At 39.7% G+C, this 17,543-nt stretch overlaps 1 protein-coding gene across 8 annotated transcripts in view; it reads left to right on the forward strand.

The window, feature by feature from the left end:
• Positions 1-5,834: 5,834 nt before the first annotated feature.
• The window catches only part of NEO1 (neogenin 1), a 260,180-nt gene continuing 248,471 nt past the window's right edge, over positions 5,835-17,543 (forward strand). For 2 of the 8 annotated variants that reach the window (XM_045848488.1, XM_045848492.1), the window contains exon 1: positions 5,837-6,305. In XM_045848488.1, coding sequence (XP_045704444.1) covers positions 6,176-6,305 — 130 coding nt within the window. In that variant the 5' untranslated portion in view covers positions 5,837-6,175. Of the gene's footprint in view, positions 6,306-17,543 lie in introns of all 8 variants that reach the window. The other 6 variants (XM_045848486.1, XM_045848487.1, XM_045848485.1 and 3 more) reach the window with 5 other exon arrangements.

Raw genomic sequence — 17,543 nt, forward strand, 5'->3', positions numbered from 1 at the left:
TGTCTTGAAGATCCAGGGTCCTTCCAATAAAATTTCTTTCTGCTTAAGATAGTATTTTGTGTTCAGTTTCTGTGAAAAAGCAAGGCTCTGTCATTCTTGCTGGAAGGCTAGACTGCCTTGTTTTGTGATTGTTGTCTATTCAGGACCCAGCCATGTGTCCTTTGAAAATAAAGGACTGCGTAGTAAATGTCAGGATGTTGTTTCTGATTTCCAGCCTTCATTAAGGTGTTATTAGAACAGAACATGCTCAAATACAGCTGAAAGCTGCCTAGAAACCACAGGGCCAGGGTGTAACTCTGTTCTGTAAGGTCCTTTTTGCCTATTGCCAGCTTCCTGAGACTACTGAGGTCAGATAATCATGGGCCTTGCTGAATCACAGTGCCAAATTATCTACCACAATGTTTCTAAAGCTATCAATTATCTTCTTTCTCTCTGGAATCTTCAGCACTTCCCTCTCTATTGGCTCCTTATATCAGTCCTCAAGTCCATTTAGCAAAATCCACTCTAGATTCCCCACTGTTTCTTCCCATCACAGGTAAACTCTTTCAGGAAGTTGTTCACACTCGGTGACAAGTTGGAGCAATGAGGTAGAAGCCTTACTCATGACTGCAACTGTACTAACTAAGGTTATTCATGATCTTTTTTTTTTTTCATTAAATCCAATGGATGTTTTTCAGATCTTACATTACTTGACTTCTCAGGAGTACATGACACTGTTGACCACTCTTGCATTCCTGAAACACTTTCATTCCTTGACTTCTGTGATACTGCATGCTTCTGGTCCTCTTTTGGACTAGAAAAAAACATGCCTGCTTGTTTCTTTGCAAGTTCCTTTTCTTTTTTTTTTTTAAGATTTTATTTATTTTTAGAGAGGGAAGGGAGGGAGATAGAGAGAGAAACATCAATGTGCGGTTGCTGGGGGTTATGGCCTGCAACCCAGGAATGTACCCTGGCTGGGAATCGAACCTGGGACACTTTGGTTCCCAGCCTGCGCTCAATCCACTGAGCTATGCCAGCCAGGGCTGCAAGTTCCTTTTCTATTCTGTACGTTAATTATATTTGTGTTTGGTCTTAGTCCTTGATCTTTCTGTTCAGTCCTAAACTTTCCTGGGGCATCTCAACCACTTTTTTGGTATTATCACATATGTCAGAATATAAGACCAGTTTCCTCCCTATAATAATCCCTAGAAAACAAGGAGTTGCCTTATACTCTGACCTTTAAAAAATCCTTAATATTACTGGATGTTCTCTCAATTATTTCAAACAACAAAATGCTCTTTGGGGGAATGTACATTAACAAGAAATGATCTTATTCAATGCTCATGCAGAAGCCACCTGACAGAATTGGTAAGAAAGGAAACAAAGAAATTTAACGCAGATTTAGAAATTACTTCTAGGGAAATAACATTCACATTTGCAAGTTTTAGATATCCTTGTAAATGAGCCTTTAACATTCAATATAAAAAGCAATGTAAGTGAATATGATTGCAGTATGAATGGTGTAGTGTGATTAGATACTATGGCCCAGAAAAAATTCCCAGTGACAACATCATATATAGTCAAAATTTTGGTGGAAATGAAGATGAAGATGATAGACTCAAAATGTGACCCTCATGATAAAAAAAAAAAGACTGTGAAGAGTTTCAATAAAACTCAAGTTGGCCACAAGGTTTTATTGGGAGTGGGCAGATTTTACTTGGAAAAATGGAGGCTCACTTTGTATTTATAGGTACTTTATATTTGGGCATAAGGTATATGGTATAAGCTGATGGCACACCTCTCTAGCCTAGTTCTTTCTGCTAAACTCCACAACTTAATAATGAACAGATTACTGATATTTCTACTTAAATGTCTCATAGGCACTTTAAACTTGTCCACAGTTAAGCTCACATCACCTCCCATCTTCTCCTCCTTGTTCTCTTCCCAGTGAATGTTACCACCTTCAGTCAGTGGGTTAAGCTGAAATCTCAGTCACCCATGTCTCCTTTCTCTCACACACCCTTGTTGTTTCTACCTATCTCCTAAATCTCTCTTATTTATTCACTTCTCTTATCACCCCCACCCTCACCCGGTTTTACTCTAGGCCAGCAATTTTCAGCCTTTTTCATCTCATGGCACACTTTAACTAATTACTAAAATTTTGCAGCACACCAAAAAATGTATTTTTTTGCTGATCTGACAAAAAATAGGTATAATTTTGATTCATTGACATCAGAAGGCTATTGTTGTATGGTCTGTTTTCTTTCTTTCTTTCTTTCTTTTTTTTTTTTTTGACAGTCTAAGGGAAAAAGAGGTCAGTGCCTCTGACTATATAGTCAGGTATCGCATGTTTTAAAAATTCTTGTTGTACACCGGTTGAAAATCACTGATCTATGCCAACCAGCACCTCCTCTCCAGACTACTCTTAACAGAATCTGAACTGGTTTTCTTGGTCTTATCTCCTTTCAACCTATACTCCAGGAAGCAGCCCAAGTGATCCTTCTAAAATGCAAATTAGTCTCAGTTAAGAGAGCATCCCTGCTTCTCTAGTTCCCCATCCATCCTTCCTGCCCCTACCCCCAGTTTAGACAGATTAGATGCACTGAGAATGTTTTCCCCTTATTTCTTATCTTTCTTTAGGAAACACTCTTCACACTCCTTGAGTTATAATTGTTTCTTTCCTGGTAGACTGACAACCTTGTCTAACTGGCTCACCACCGAGTTCTCTTAACAGAGCAGGACCTGAGAAACAGTGCTTTATAAATATTAAATGAACCAGCAATTTTGTTATCCCAGTACCCCATACAATACCTGGCAAATAACAGGTCCTCAATAATATTTGTTGAATTAATAGGCTGTTGTTGAACTAAGAATATGTGATTAAGCAACGTGTAACAAGCAAAATTAATATTGTGTAGGCTTTTGTCTTTAAGGATCACGTATCCTTAATTAGGCTTAATCAGAGATGGCTCCCTAGAACAGGTGGCTTTTGAAAGAGAAAGGAATAACAATTCTTACCTAGTGGAACGTAAAGGGCAAATGTAAAAATGTCAACATCTGTGCAGAATAAAATTGTGTTTTTACAACATGGGTAAATTCTAGTTAAAATTTGCTGTGACTAGGAAGTGCTCTATCTGAGATCTACTAGCTTTCTTCTCCTCTACCTTGAATACTGGGTTTCAGTTAGGAATCAGCCGTAGAATCCACTGCCAGCAACTAAGCATGGAACTATAATATCTCTCTAAAATTAGAAAATAATCTCTTTACTATAGAGAATAAGATCCTTGCCAAGTTTTACATTAATAGGCTTTACTAATTTTTCATATAATTGTATATCAAAGAGCACTTAGAATAAATTTCTAGATACTTTTGGCCTGTGCTTTGGTAATGTACTTACATTACAATGGCTTGTTTTCTTTGCTGTTTTTTGTGCACTATTTCTTGAACATGAGCTTCATGTTCTAACTTTACTTAGATGAAAAAGGTGTTAACTTCACGAATGGTTAAATGTCTCTTCATAGGTTAATAGACTACCTAAAATGTATTGATGAGCAATATAATGTGGGCTGAGGTGTTAGAAGAAAAATCTTGTGGGGAGAGTAAAAATGATAAGAAGGCCGAGAACATCTTTTCTCAGATACTTTACCAAAGAAGGGAGTTTAATGACTCCACATGATGATTTTTTAAAAGGAATGTTCAAAATGTAAGTTATGTTGAAATGTGAAGGATGTGGCCCTGGTTGTTGTGGCTCAGTGGACTGACTGTTGGCCTGCAAACCAAAGTTCGATTCCCAGTCAGGGCACATGTTTGGGCTTCCTGCCTGGTCCCCATTGGGGGAGCACTGGAGGCAACCACACATTGGTGTTTCTCTCTGGCTCTTTATCCTTCCCTCCCCCCTCTCTAAAAATAAATAAATAATAAAAAATCTTAAAAAAAAGAAATGTGAAGGACGTGAATTCAAGTGCATGCCTGGGTTTACTATTTTACTCTTGAACTCATACGAAATCTGTTATTTTTAATTTGGAGCTCTATCAGTGGTTTATTATAGTGGGTTTGATTAAAATTGTGATTTAATCACATCAGAAACATATGAGTCACCCTATTTTATAGAACATGCTTTGTAAATTCTTGATTTAACCCTGATATACATCTCAGGTTGATAAATAATGAGACAGTTAACAGAAATCATACATGAAAATAATTATGATTATTTCATTAGCCAGAACTCATATTCTTCAAACTTGGAGATAAATTTCATTTTAAAAAGTCATATTATGTATTTTATAGTTTTAATATAATGAAAAATTTGCAGACTTAGGAAAAGGTATCTGAATATTAATGCTTGCAAGTTAATTGATAGTATCCAAAGAGCTTTTCTCGTTATCTCAGAAAACTGAATAATGATGTGATTACTAAAGGTTAATTAAGCAAATACTTGTTAAGTAATTGGAAGGTAATCTATTCCCAATTTAACAGGTCAATCGGGGTATTCAGGAAATATTTTTGCTGACTAACAACTCTATCAAAACAAAAAGATATTTAAATGGTTTTCCTGGTGTAAAACAATAAACATGTATTTGCTCTATTAGGAGTCAATTGTTTGAAAGAACTAGAATGTAGTTCCTTATTCCAGCCGTTTTGATGATTCAAGAGGTTTGATGAAAATTCTAAGCTCTTCTCTTTCAATGTTAACGCAAGTCTTACATTATTGGTTATTTTGGCACTTCACAATAAAAGAAATGATCTGAACAAGGTAATTACGAGAAGGCACAGTGATGCTGAAGTCAGAGAAACATCCCTTTTCTTGTGGGAAGTCACAGTGAATCAAAATCTAACGCACACTAACAATGAAAACATGATTCTCCAAGTACATAGCCATACAAAGAAATTTTAAAATATTTCTATGGGTATAACCTATAAAATTATTCTCATCTGCAAGCAGTGTAACTAACTATAAACTGTCTTCTCCTAACTGCCTCCAGATTACCAAGTGTTTTAAAATCATATCCCTCTTGCTCCTGGTTTCCCGGCAAAAGACGTGATTTCCAGGTAGGAAAATGAGAAGTGCCCAGCAAAGACAGAGGTAAACGGTTTCAGTTACAGTCAAAAGGATCAGCCCCGGGAGTCCCGGGGCTCGTCCCGGGCCCCCGCACAAGGTGGAGAAGTGGACACCGGGCACTTTGTCCGTACCCGGCTTCCTTGGCTCGAGGCCGAGTGACGCGAGTACCGCGGTCCAGGCGGGTCCCGGCACTGTCCGGGGAAGCTCACGGCCCAGGCGGCGCGGCCGGGAAGCGGGCGATCAGTGGCGGCGCGGTGGTCCCCTCCTACGGGAACCGCGCCAGGTCCCAGTCAGAGCCCGGCGGACTCACTATTGTTTTTGGCGAGCACATAAATCCCGACTCCGACCTCCGCGCACCCAGGTTTCCTCCCGGAGGCCATTCGGTTTCCTCTCAGGCCCTATATAGAGGCCCCAGTCCGCGCTGCAGAGGGGCGCGCGTCCGTTCCGGCCTCCCTGACAAGCTCGGATTTGGAGCGCTTCTAGTCCTCCGGCCTCTGCACCCGGAGGCGTCGGAGGTGACCGGGGTGAATTTCTTCCCTCGACCGAGTGGCTGCGCGAAGCGGGTGTAAGCAAGAAGAAGGATCCGCTTCTCCGGGGTTTTCTGGAAGCCAATGGGAGCGCCAGCGCGCGCCTCGCGCCCCGTCGCAGCTCTGGGGAGAAGGGGGAGGGGAGCGAGCCTGCCAGGCGGCCACCGGGATTGGAGCGGGGGCGGGCGGCGCGAGGAGCCGAGGGGTGCGGGCAAGGGAGCCGCGCGTGCGCGTGCGCGGGGGTGTGCGCCCCAGGCCCCCGCCTACTACCCCCGACTCCGCGGTCTCCGCCCCCCTTGAGCTGGTGTGCGGAGCCGGAGTCGGCGGCGGGTGGCGGCGCCTGGAACCTGAAGACCGATTGCCGACCCCCCCGCCCCATCCCAGCCCGGAATGTACTGACTCCCCCCTCTCCTCCCTCTCCGCCCGCTGTAGGAGGGAGGCGCCCCCGAGTCTCCGCTCCCGCGAAGAGAGGCCGCGCGGGCCGGGTCGGGCCGGGCTGGAGCAGCGGCGGTCGCGGGAGCCGAGCCTGCAGCGAAGGACCGGTTGAGGCGTGCAGGAGGGAAGGAGGCAAGGGCTCCGCGGCACAGCCGCCGCCGCTCGCGGGCAAGAGATGGCGGCGGAGCGGGGAGCTCGGCGACTCCTCAGCACCTCCTCCTTTTGGCTCTGTTGCCTGCTGCTGCTCGGGCACTGGGAGCCGGGAGCTGCGGCCGCCAGGAGCGGCTCCCCGCCGCAGTCCCCAGGTAAGCGGTGGGCGCTGGGCGCGGGCCGGGCGGTTACGGGTGGGGGCAGGGGCGCCGTACCGGCACCAGCTGTGGTTGCGGTGTTTTTGTTTAGGATCTAGGAAGAAACGTGCAGGAACTTCTCCACTGGTCTCGGCTTGCTGAAGGGAAAGCGGATCGCTCTGGGTGGGGAATGAAGTAGGCGGGCGGGGGCGCCTCCAGGGTTGGGGCGGCCTTGGAGTGCGTCCGGGGCTACCCGGTCTAGTTCTGCGCTTTGTACCCGAAGGCAGGTTCACCTCTCGCCTCCCTAGCTTCCTTCCCCTCCCCCAGGCTCATCCCACTTGTAAGAGTGGGACATTCTTGTGCTCACACAAGCACCAGTAGAGGCCACTACACACCTCATTAAATAAACAATCGTACGGCCAATTCATTAATTTTCAAGGAAAGGAAGGGGCGGGGGTGGCGGCGGGCAGGGCGGGGGGCGCTTGAACTCCGCCTCCCCTGGCCAGGGATTTCCCGGCCGAAGTCCCTGGGAAGCGCTGGTTTATCTCCAGGGACTACTCGTGCCGGGCCCCAAGGCGGCGGAACAGAAGGTGCCAGGGGGCACAATTACTTCCTCAGAACCAGTGGTGTGATTTAACGATGAGAGCGCCTTGGAAAAGGGTTCAAGTGATTGTATCTTTTAGTATTTCCGTCAGGAAATGCTTCATTCCTGGTGATTACAACTGTATAGCCTAACTGCGCTTAACCTAGGGGTGGTTTAAGCATTGGATTTTACATACTTGTAAGTTGTTTTCAAGTGACACTATTTAAATACATTTGGCCTCAAAAGCCATTTTCAGGGTTTTAACATAGCACAGATGATTGAAATCATCTGCATTTCTATTTACTTAAATAGGCTAATTAACACCAAGTTGCCTGTAAAGACTTACAGTGTGGTTGAGGAACTGGACACACTCAGCAGTTGAAAGGCAAATTAGCATGTAATCTGTTTAAATTGTTTAACCAAGGTGGTGTATCATTAAACTTGACATAACTTTCACCTACTTGCTTGATCTGAAATTTCGCATTTGAAAGTGACATCTTGTTTTCCCCTGATTCATGTGAAAGTTAAAATCACACTGCAATGAACTTGGCTGACAAACGTTCTTTTGATTTTCTTGCAGAGTTTGATATACCTCGTGATTTTTGCCAGCGTTAAAATTTTAAACCTGAAGTACCAGTGGGTATTATTTAAACAGATATGTAAACTAGTGTTTTAGTATCAAACTCGGACTTCTGCATTTGCCTAAACATAGTTTAGAGTACACCTTTTGGTACCAAAATGTAGGTAACTGATCCAGCCCATTCTATTCTTGTGGATGGGCAAAACAAGTTCTCTTTTACTCTTATTTAATTTTATATGTAAAATATGTATATGTTGTTTATCATATTATGTATGTTTTCGGTAACTGGAATTTCTGTTTAAAATTTTGTCAGTAATTTTGAAAGTAAATGCTAGCAATTTTATTACTTAGGATAATAAAAATAATAAGCAGTCTTTCAGGAAGTGGTTGTAACATTTATTCCACCATTAATTCAGTTGATGGGCTTTTATTACATGCTGATGAAGTGCAAGCCATTGCTGAAATGTGCACTCTGCCTTCATGAAGCTTACAGTCTGGTGTGTGGGTAGGAAAGGTAGCCCTTAACTGCTAATTATATAATTAAGTAGTCGTGATAAGCACTGCGGAAGAGAAGAATAGGTTTTGAGAAAGTTTATATTGCAGGGACCTGACTTAATCTGGGTGTCAGTGTGTCTCAAAAGTGAGACCTGAGATGTTATGAGTAGAAATGGGGAGGCTGACAGCTAATTAAAAGTATAGTTGGGTCTAGAACACAGATCTTCTGATTCTTGGACCCAGAGTGTTTTCTACAAACCATCTTGCCTAGTTACAAAAGCTAAAAGAATAACTGCAGTAAGGAGGGGATTGGTCAGTTCCCTGGTCAGTTGCAGAGAGATCAAGGGAATTGAGAACTGAGTAAGTGAACTGAGTAAGCAGCTTATGGAACAAGCTGTCAGTATATCAGATGTCATTTGTCAGTGGTTTTATTTATTTATTTTTGTTGTAGAGGGGTAGACTCAGAAACCTTTCTGTAGGTGGTAGGGGAATGGAGGCATTTGGTAGTAAAAGGAGGAAAATGGAGTGTGGGACAACAGTAAATGAAGTGTTTTTTCAACTCTAGGGTAGACTGTAGACATGAGGAGATGGAGAAGAACAGAAGGGAAGGACTAGTGATAGAAGATAGTCAGCAGTGGTGGAAGGATTTGAAATGATTAGGCACAGATCATTTTAGAAAGGGAAGACTATGTAGGGACCTGGGGAAAGGTGATGAGACCGAGCAGCCTTTGTAATGAGGTCTTTTCTAATCAGAGTGAAGGGGTTAAGGGAATGGTAATGAAGGGAATTGGGATGCAGGAATGGAGAAGGCTAGGAAGGTTAAGAGTTCATTTGAAATCAATCTGAATTTGAAGTAGACTAGATCAGATATTTCCACACTTTCTGCAGCAACATTTTATACCCCAAGAGCAGAATTAGTGAAAAGTTTTAATTTGGTATTGGTTGCTTATGAGTTACAGGAAGTATGTAGACATTTAAAAAAAAACTTTTATTAGAATAACCAAATATCCCATTTATTGGTTAGATTGCAAAAGAGTATTTGGTGAAATGACATTATGGTGTTGAGGCTAGCCATGATCTGGATTGCAGAGGTGTACTGCAGAGGTCATGTAGCTATGCTTTTCATTTAAGGTAAGAATTCTCTTGTCAAGGTCTTATATAAGCACTCTATCTCCTTTCATCAGTTGCTTGATGATATCATTCATTACCTCGCAAGGTACTCTATTTCGGTTTTCAATAACTTCTATTAGTAAACTTTGCTTTATGCAGTACATTTAACTTCAATTTTCACCATCCCCACCCTTCTTGAATTTTTTTTCTTGCCTATTTTGGCATCACCCTATTTCCTGATTCATCCCTGATCAATTTTCACTTGTTTTGCAGGTTTTTCTTTCAGCCCTCTCCCCCATTAAATATTGGTATCTAAAGTTGATGTCATTGCACATTCTGCTAGTCTTCAGTTGCTCCTGGTGAGCTAACAACTCCCCTAGTCCATTCTTTTTCACGTGCCACTCAGTAGCCTCACTGAGTAGTCACCTTACATTACACAACACCAGAGGTAAATTCATCTTTGGTTTTCTTCCATCCTGCTTTCCTCATCCCTTTTCTCTGGACTGTGACAAACCAATTCCTGGCCCTCGGCACTACTGTTTTTTGAATGATTGCATCAATTTGTCTTCCTGTATTACCTGCATTGGGCATCTGTTCACCAGTCAACCCGGGTGAAATCTAGAGGTCATCCTGGACCCTCTCCTTCCCCTCATTCTCATAGCCAGTAGTTCTGTTAGATTTTTAACCTTCTAGATATTTCTTGAATCTGTATCTTTTCGTCAACATTTCCACCAAGACTAACAATATTGGCTCTATAAATTAATCTCTTTATCTCCACAGCTATCCTTTAGGAGTCTGTCCTTCTGGAATGAGCAGTTTTATGTATTTTTCTGAGCATGCCACTCCTACTTATTACAGCCTCTAATTAAGAGTTCCATAGCTTAAGTGTTAGAGCCTACACTTCCTGGTATGGAGATTGTGAGGTCCCTTGTGTTCTTTGCCACTGGCCTTCCCTACCCACAACTTAAAGCCGCACCTCTAGGCACCTCTAATGTGTACCTGGTGTTCCCACTCCAGATCAGCTACAGAGCTTCATGTCTCCATGCTGCTCTTTTCCTATTAATGCCACTCCCCACCTTGTCCACTTCTGGAACTCCTACTCCTGTATTCAGTGAATTTTTCTGTGCTAGCCCAACCCCCAAACAATTAGAGTCCTCATTCTCTGTGTTCCCATAACTTTCTCAATACTTTTCATCTGTGTTACTAATTTTCTTGCCCCCTCTACTAGTCTGAACTTCTTGAGGATTAGAACTTCTCTTACTCACCTTTGTGTGCCTTGCCTAGTGGAGCACAAGCATCTGGCACAGAGTCAATACCCAGTTAACGTTTGTGGGACAAATGTTGAATTGCCTTTGTTTTTTAACCACTGGGCCTTACTGCATATCTCATTCCTTTATATGATGGCCCTTCATGTGTCTGATGATAAAATTTGTGTGTGTGTGTATCACTCACCCCTTTTTTCTAAGTTTATCAACTTTAATTCCTTCAGCCACTCTTTACGTTCCTTTGTTTTCTGACCCATTCATCATGAATTTGGTTATCCTACTTGGCATATGCTGTAACTTTAGTGTTTGTAAGTTTTGACATCTTTGGAAAGATCAGTGTTCTTGCTGAGTTGTCTGTATACAGGGACTTATGCCCTGCTCTGCCTGCCTAGCAGGATGAGGTATAGCAGAGGTCATAGGTTTCCAGGATGAAAGCTCAGAGGAGATAAGAAATGTGATTGCTTTTAGTAAACCATATTAAAATTAATAATGTGATGTGGGATAGTGAAAGAAGACATGATTTGGAAGTGGTGTATTTGAGATATGACTTAGGGTTCTGTACCTTCCCATGTAGTATCTGCTGGGGGTTGTCAGAAGAATGATATGTAAAATTACTTTTAAACTATAAAGTGTAGTACCTATGTAGAATGGTTTTAATGTTTCTTTATGAACTTAAAAATATACTGTAATTCTGCCTGGCTGGTGTGGCTCAGTGGATTGAGCACTGGACTGTGAAGCAAAGGGCCGCTGGTTCAGTTCCCATTTGGGGCACATGCCTGGGTTGCAAGCCAGGTCCCCTGTGAGGGACACACATGAGGCAACCACACACTGATGTTTCTCTCCCTCTCTTTGTCTCTCCCTTCCCCTCTCTCTAAATATACATAGATAAAATATTTTTTAAAATACTATAATTGTATTAATTTTTGAAAGAGTATATGTATTTTTCTGTTGGCTTAATTGATCATTGTTGGTTTCTTCATGAGTTTTCTCTGTGCTAATAAAAATATTAGGGCAACATTATTCTCATTATGTGGGGCTCTATTTATCTATTTAATAGTTTTTATTTTCAAACACTTGGTTTTATTATTGACTTCTGTGTGGTTGGGAGGTATTGCCCATACCATTGGTAAGTGTTTTGGCTTCTAGGTAAAGTTGCATTAGCAATAGGAAAACAGACAAGGGAAGTGACTATATGTTAAGTTCATATTGACTAGTGAGTTAAGTGAGGTGAAGAAGATGTTTTGTGTTTATGATTTCCAAAAGTTGAACTTATCCTGGAACATAAACCACTACAAAATGATACTAAAATATAACCCAAAGTTTGGATTCATTTAGAATGAAAAGAGGTTTTTGACCCAAAACTCATTTAGACCCACTGGTATAATTTCGGTATATTTTTTTTCTAGTTACTGTCAAAGTGGTGCATTAATTTTACTTGGTAATCATGGTGCATTTTAAAAATTATTAAAAATATTTAAATACATGCTTGAAGTAAAACAATATAGAAGTACATAAAGTAAAAAGTTTTATCATGCCTACCAACAATTTTTTTTACCCATAACTAACCACTTTTCATACTTTTCCCTCTGCATTTACATATATATGTATAGTTTTTTTTTTTACACATAAGCAGGATCATACCACTGTTGTTTTTAACTATATATTTTGTATATATAGATTTTCCTATAACCATTATTTAAAATACATGTATAATCTTCCAGTGAATGGATATTAATACTTGCCAATAAAAGTAGTATTTATTGAACACTCGCTGAGCTCCAAGTGCTGTGCCAACCCTTTTACATGCATTCAGTCCCTTACACAACCCTGTGAAGAAGATGGTAATATCCCCCCGTTCTACAGTTGAGGTAACTGAGTCTCAAATAGTAAGTGATTTGCTATAGGTCTCACAGCTCTAAAGTGGAGAAGTTGGCATTTGAATCCAGGTCTTTCCGGGTCCAAAGCCTATGCTTGTTATACTGCATACTGCCTCTGTTCTCCTACTGTGGATGTTGAAGTTCTTTGGTTTTGATATAATGAAGAATGCTGTCGTGAACATCTTCCTGTACGTGGCCTTTTCTATCTATATTTTAGATTCCCACACATGGGATTATTAGTAAAAAGATAATTTTTGTGTGTATGGGGGGGTCCATTTTTTCAAGGTGTTTTCACCTTTAATTGTGCACTTGGATACATAGGCCATTATTTTAAATCCAGGTCCCATAGCTTTTCTGTTTCATCTGCTAACTGAGAGTTAATTAATTATCCAATTAATAGGTAATCTCAAAGTTCCTTTCTGCCTCTGGGTTTCTGTACCTCTTGACATCTATGAAATCTAGTGGTGGGATTTATCTCAGTTAAATGTTCTCTATTCAGTTCTTGTGTCTGAACACTGATCTTTTCTGTTCTTGGATGCAAGAATTACTTTTGTTGTTCTCTGACATTCAAGTGATTGTACATTTTTTTTTTCCTGGTGTAAAGTCGGGTGTGATTGGGAAAATCTTTTTAAGTTGCTTGTAAATGATTGTATGATTTTATGTTATATGTGTAAAAATAGCTTTCTGACTGGTTTCAAGAAATAAAGGTTAAGTGTTAAGCAATTGTGAGATATTTTAAATTGCAGTATTACTTGAAATATTAGTTCTTTATTCTTAGATTTGTAAGGAATGTAAAGCCAGATTGCAGATCTGGCTGAAATGAGTAGAGTTTGATTCTCCTTTCACCTCCTTACATAAAGGAGAGAGGTAGTGGTTTATATAGATTTTATTTTACTGAAATCAGTAGTATTTGTATTCTTGTTAAGAAGTTAACAGTTGGGCAGTTTGAAATTCAGTTTGTATCTTTCCTTTTCCTCTTAAAAAGAACCATGAGAAATAACCTTCTTTAAAGTTGTTTTTTTTGTTTCATTTATTTATTTTGTTATCAGAGAGAGGGGAAGGGAGGGTGAAAGAGAGGGATAGAAACATTGATGTGCAAGAGGTACATCTGGTTGGTTGTCTCTCACACACCTCCGACTGGGGACCTGCCTTGCAACCTGCCAGGAATCAAACCAGTGACCTTTTCATTCTCAGGCTGGCACTGAATCCACTGAGCCACACAAGCTGGGGCTAAAGTTGTTTTATAGTGAGAATTTTTAAATTTAAATTCCCAGTCAGTTGGACAGTTTCTCTGTAGCCAAAACTAAAATTTTAGGTAATTTTGGCTAGCAAACATGTTGTCTTTGCTGATTATGCACAAAGCTATGCACTGTGGAGATACTAAGAACTGGATATGCTTTCTATCTTCAGGGAGTCTTGGTCTAATAGCAGAGATAAGACATGCCCCTAGATAATAGAAAGCTTGAGTTAGAGGGACAAAGTGTCACTACTGCTGTAGGTGGACAAATTCTGGAATCATTATGTTACTGTTAATCAAGCACTAATGCAGCTTTCTCTTACATTATTGGTTGTGTATCTTTAGAGTAATCCTTACTTAGTTTTACCAAGTTAGTAGACTAGAATTCTTGAATTCTCAGAGGGAGTTATTTTTCATTTCCTCTACAAGAAGTGATGACTGGAATGTTTGAATACATGAGAATGCTAATAATGGGACCATCTGGGGGTGCAGCTACCTCCATGTTTTCGGGAGATCCGGAGATCGATTGAACTGGTTTTCAGGATTTATTATTGGTCAGTAATAGCCAGGAAAGCTTACTGAGCAGTCCTGAGCAGAATGAATTTTTAAAATGATACTGCATAGGAACTGAATACAGAATATTTATTTTCAGCTGTAGAGTAAAAAAATCACTAAGATAAATCTTTATACATATGGTCTAATTAGGACAGTGGTATTATAATTTACAATATAGGGATAGAATAATAAATTATAAGTTTTATTTTTATTTACAGCATAACTTTTGATGTAACAACTAAAATTTGAGGATCTTTTTGGTTAATTCATGAAGCTTTTGAAGTTTGCTGTGGGGTTATTTGTTGTTTTAAATGTACATAATTACATATCCAAGGGATTGTGTGGCAATAACTCCTTTAAGAGTAACACTTCGCCTACATAGAACTCAACCATTTTGCACCCTTACCTCCAGATTGTAACTGAAGACTAGGAAATTAAGACATAATTTTTAAAGTCTAAGTGAAATAAGCCAGGCAGTGAAAGACAAATACCATGTGATCTCACCTATAAGTGGAACCTAATCAACAAAACAAGCAAGCAAAGTATAACCAGAGACAGTGAAATGAAGAACAAACTGACAGTGACCAGAGGGGAGGTGGGAGGGGATAATGGGGGGAAAAGGGGGAAGGGTTTTCAGGAACAACTGTGAATGACACATGGACAAACCCAAAGAGGGGTGGGTTTGAGGGTAGGAGGTGGGGATGCCTGGGGGGGTTGGGGGAGGGAATGGCGACAACTGTACTTGAACAACAATACAAAAATGTGAAAAAAGATGTAATTTTCAAAGTCTGTGTATCAAAATAAATAAATTTTTCAGAGTCCCAAAGGTGCTTGTTGAGAGCCTGTGTACCTTCAATTCACAAGCAGTTCTAACAGACTTTGTTATTATCTGATTTTCTAAGCCCATAGCTGATGAGAAGTGGGTAGAAATTTGGGAACAATGCCTAACAACAACAAAGGAATATTTAAAACAAACATAACACAAAGATCTTCCCTTAAACAGACATAATTGTCTCAGCCAGATTGAGGAGTTTCCCTCTCCATCACTGCTAATGGGTATTGCCTGCCCTGGCCCTTTCTTTTGTCCTGCATACTATAAGGTTGCTGTCTGGGATCTTCCCTCAGAAATCCCTGGAGTCTCACCTCACCTCAAATTAGTTTGGATCAGGTTGACACCTGAGGTGAGAGAAAAGGGAATGTGAATAGGCAGGGAGGTGAAGTGGCCTGGCAGGGTTCCTTCTCTGCCAGTCCCCATTCCGTCTAGCCATGGAATTGATCTTTGTTAGCAGCATCTCTAACCCTGATGTGTATGTTTATTTTTAATTTTTTGGTAAAGTTAATTGTTGGTTTGACTTTTAAAAAAATTAAAAACAAAAGTTCAAACAATATGTAAAATAAAAAGTGAGATCATATATGCCAGCTCTCTCCCCAGAGGTAACCACTTTTAATAGCTATGGAGTTTGTTTTGTGTATATAATTAAATATTTACGATATATGATACATATGTAACAAAACTAACCAGTTGGGTCATGCATACTGTTTTCCAACTTGTTTTCAGAAATGTTTTTATGTGAGTACATATAAATTTATCTCAGCTGTTTTGATAACCATATGGTATTTTATAGGTGTATCATAATTTATTCAACCAATTCTCTTTTGATGCTCCCAACATTTTAATTGCAAACATATTCATTGAACCCACTTTTACAAGTGTCTTTGTGTACATGTTTAAGTACACTGTATAATAAGTTTGTGAATATGGAATAGAGGGGTAAAATAGCATGTGTATTAAAATTTTTGGTATTTCCAAATCGTTCTCCAAAAAGCTAGTTTACTCTATCACCAGTGAGTGAGAGTGCCTGTTTCCTCACCCTCTTGCCAACACACTAGTTATTTTAGGCTTCTTAGTCTTTAATAATTTGATAGGTGAAAAAGTATCTTTTTAAATTTTATATTTTAAAATGGAGTTCAGTATCTTTTTTGATTTTTATTGATGGTTTATATTGTTTCTGAGAATCGTCTGTGTCTTTTCTTAATATTGCTACATCCTTTCTTGAATCAATGGCTAATTAATATAAGCAATACGTAATTAAGAATAGGAACAATTAAAACTTTATAACTGCCTGAACTTTCATGGCTGCTTACAGTTTTTAACTTAACAAGAAGTGAGCTGAGGAATTGAGTCAGTTTGCTTATCTGACTTCTAACCACTGCTTGTATTTACTTGATATGGATTCATAAGCTTTCTAACTATTCTATTTTGAAGGAAAAAAGTTACATATTTTATTTATTGATTTGAGTGAAAAATAGGAATTGCAATATATTCTTTCAAGACAGGATGAGCATTTTGGTTTAGAGTGAGTAAGATCAATTAATCAGATAACTTGATTACTATTTTGGCTCAAGGTGCTGAGGAGGTTTAAAGTGGAAAGTGAATTAAGATTGCAGGAGGAAAGACAAGTTTGGGGGCAGGATATGATTTTCATTTGGAATACGTTGAGCCCGTGATGCCTGTGGAACATCTTTATAAAGGTATTACAGAATTAGGGCTCAAATAGGAAATCTGTCCAGACCTTTGGCTAGAAATGTAGGTTTAGAAATTACCTGATCAAGGTGATAGTTCAAGCCATGCAACCAGTTCATATCTCTGAGAAAGGAAAAAGAAAACTTAGGACCAAGACTTGAACATAGACCCGTAGTTAGGTGTCCAAAGGAAGGAAATATTACTCTGTCTGCAGATGGGGAGAGATAAGTACCTAGAATCAGCGCTATGAAAAATAATAAAGTTCATTTCATCTATGCTGTCTTATTCAGAAACATCTGAATAAGTGGGATAGTGCTAAAGTACTGTTGCTTCTTTCCCCTTGCCCCCTGCATGTATGCTGTAGGTTACAGTGCTAGACAGGGAGAGGGAAGGCTTACAAAGACAACTCTGAATAATTCTTTCCTTTAAATAACACACATAATAATTTACCATCCTATTGGGCTGAAGGTAAACAGTGAATGAGGTAATGTGTATCCATGCTTAGAACGGAGCCTGGCTTATCTTAATCACTCATTAAATATAAATTGTTGTTGTTTTCATTACTATTATAAATGAGAAGGAGAAGCTAGCTAAAAATACATGAAAATTAGATAATGCTTATATAATTTGGCTTATATTTTTATATGATGGCTGTGTATAATTATATTGTTAGATGAATGAGCTTATGTTGAGGATTTAGTTTGGAGTATGGAATATTTACTTCAAGTTTCTTAGAAGGGATAGAATATGAGCTGTATTTGAAGGCTTTTTATTTTATTTCTTTTTCAAAATAAACTCCAGGATTTTTCATTTGAAATATGCAATAGAATGGAAATGTTTCTCAGAACACCAAAACACCGGCAGAGTGAAATAGAAAAATCAAGCATTGTGTAAATTTTATTCATTTTTATTTTTTATTGAATTCATTGGGGTGGCATTGGTTAATAAAATTATATAGGTTTCAAGTATACAATTCTATGATGACATCGTCTATATATTGTATTGTGTGTTCACCACCCCATGTCAAGTC

This window comes from Phyllostomus hastatus, unplaced genomic scaffold (assembly GCF_019186645.2).
Source record: "Phyllostomus hastatus isolate PE091 unplaced genomic scaffold, TTU_PhHast_1.1 phas_contig_62, whole genome shotgun sequence".
In the NCBI taxonomy this organism is placed as follows: domain Eukaryota; kingdom Metazoa; phylum Chordata; class Mammalia; order Chiroptera; family Phyllostomidae; genus Phyllostomus; species Phyllostomus hastatus.